Consider the following 1,916-nt stretch of genomic DNA (forward strand, 5'->3'; position numbering starts at 1 on the left):
ATGATAAAGCAACTTTTCTTCCATGCGTTACCATTTTTGATCACTCTATTTCTTTCAATTTCACATCCCTCCAGTTCTGTTCATATCTCAGTTTTGAAGGATGAACTGAGTAGGAACTCCTCCGAGGTGACTGAATTCATTCTGTTGGGATTCAAAACCCCTCCAGAGCTACAGATCCTCTTATTCCTCGTGTTCTTGGTGATCTATGTGGTCATCGTGGTGGGAAATGTCAGCATGATAGCGGTCATTAAGATGGACTCCAGACTTCAAACGCCTATGTATTTCTTTCTTAGAAACCTGTCCTATTTAGATGTCTGTTATTCCACAGTCATTGCTCCCAAAACTTTAGCAAACATCTTGACCAATGAGAAGAAAATTTCATACAATAGCTGCGCAGCCCAATTTTTCTTTTTTGCCTTGTTTGTCACAACTGAAGGTTTCCTTCTGGCTGCGATGGCATTTGACCGCTTCTCAGCCATATGCTCCCCTCTCCTATACCCTGTGCACATGTCCCAGAAAGTCTGTGTTCAGTTGGTAAGTGGATCCTACATCTGCGGATGCATCAACTCCATGATACAAACAGGTTTCACCTTCAGTTTGCGTTTCTGTCAAGAGAACAGACTGGACCACTTTTTCTGTGATGTCCCAGCCCTGATCAAGATCTCATGCGTTGACACCTTTGTGAATCAGATTGTGCTGTTCGTGCTCTCTGCTGTCATCATCATCACCACCACCACCGTCATCCTGGTTTCCTATGCGTACATCCTCTCCACTGTCCTCAAGATCCCCTCGACCCAGGGCAGGAGTAAGACCTTCTCCACGTGCAGCTCTCACATCACGGTGGTGAGTTTATTCTATGGATCTGTGTTCTTCATGTACGCCCAGCCCGGGGCCATCTCCTCACCACAGCAAAACAAGATTGTAGCTGTATTCTACACTCTTATAATACCAATGCTAAACCCCCTAATATACAGTCTGAGAAACAGAGATGTGAAAGATGCTATGAAAAGAATATTATGTGGGACATGGTCTTCTCTGTGATATTTGGGAAACCATTGTATATTGGACAAAAGTTGTTTTCCAGTGATTCTAGTTACTCTAGGTTTTGTAAAATGGCAATATGTCAAAGGCATTTTTATATAGAAACAAATGCCATTTTCTAAGTTTGATAAAATAATATTTCTAATAATATAGGTGCATGACATTATTTTATTTACCTCAATTACATAAAAGCTTTTACATTCTAATTTTATGATGTGCTAATATATTTTCATTTTAATTTTAAGAAGTAAATATTAGAGTTGTCACTATATAAACATTAACATAATAGTCAATCTCTGTGTGTTATTCTTTATCTTTTTTACAAGATGAAGCACATTGTGTTGATGGCAAATGGAAAGTGAAAGATATTATGTAGAATATTTTTGAGTTAAAGGGTTAATATTTCTCAAAAATCCAGACTTTATTCAAAAATACATTCTGGGGACTCTCATTCAGAGAGTTACCATGTCTCTAAAAAAGCTATCATTCAGGAAGTCTTTCTTCATATAGAAATTGGGACAATAACATTATGTAAGGTTTTATTTTCCTCTAATATAAATTATTGCATCATATAATAATGAAAGCTGATACATGAAGACAACAGATTTTTTTTTAAAATTTTTAAATTTTGGGGTACCAGGGATCAAATTCAGGGTCACTAGGCCACTGAGCCACATCCCCAACCCTGTTTTGTATTTTATTTAGAGATAGGGTCTCACTGAGTTGCTTAGCACCTCATTTTTGCTGAGGATGGCTTTGAACTTTTGATCCGCCTGCCTTAGACCCCTGAGAAACTGGGATTACAGGTGTGTGCCACGGTGCCTGACCCATGGATTGTATTTATTACCATTTTTGAATGAGGAAATTGAGGTCTC

The 1,916-nt window shown here is 38.4% G+C and overlaps 1 protein-coding gene across 1 annotated transcript; it reads left to right on the forward strand.

Annotated features, from left to right (window-relative positions):
- On the forward strand, positions 1-1,041 carry LOC107148765 (olfactory receptor 12-like). Its single transcript, XM_015493488.1, has one exon. The coding sequence runs from the start codon at positions 1-3 to the stop codon at positions 1,039-1,041; it is 1,041 nt and encodes a 346-aa protein (XP_015348974.1).
- Positions 1,042-1,916: the final 875 nt, after the last annotated feature.

Source organism: Marmota marmota, unplaced genomic scaffold (genome assembly GCF_001458135.2).
Source record: "Marmota marmota marmota unplaced genomic scaffold, marMar, whole genome shotgun sequence".
Taxonomy (NCBI): Eukaryota; Metazoa; Chordata; class Mammalia; order Rodentia; family Sciuridae; genus Marmota; species Marmota marmota.

Excerpts from the sequence above, each read along its gene's own strand:
- LOC107148765 (XM_015493488.1), top strand. The coding sequence starts at position 1 with ATGATAAAGCAACTTTTCTTCCATGCGTTACCATTTTTGATCACTCTA.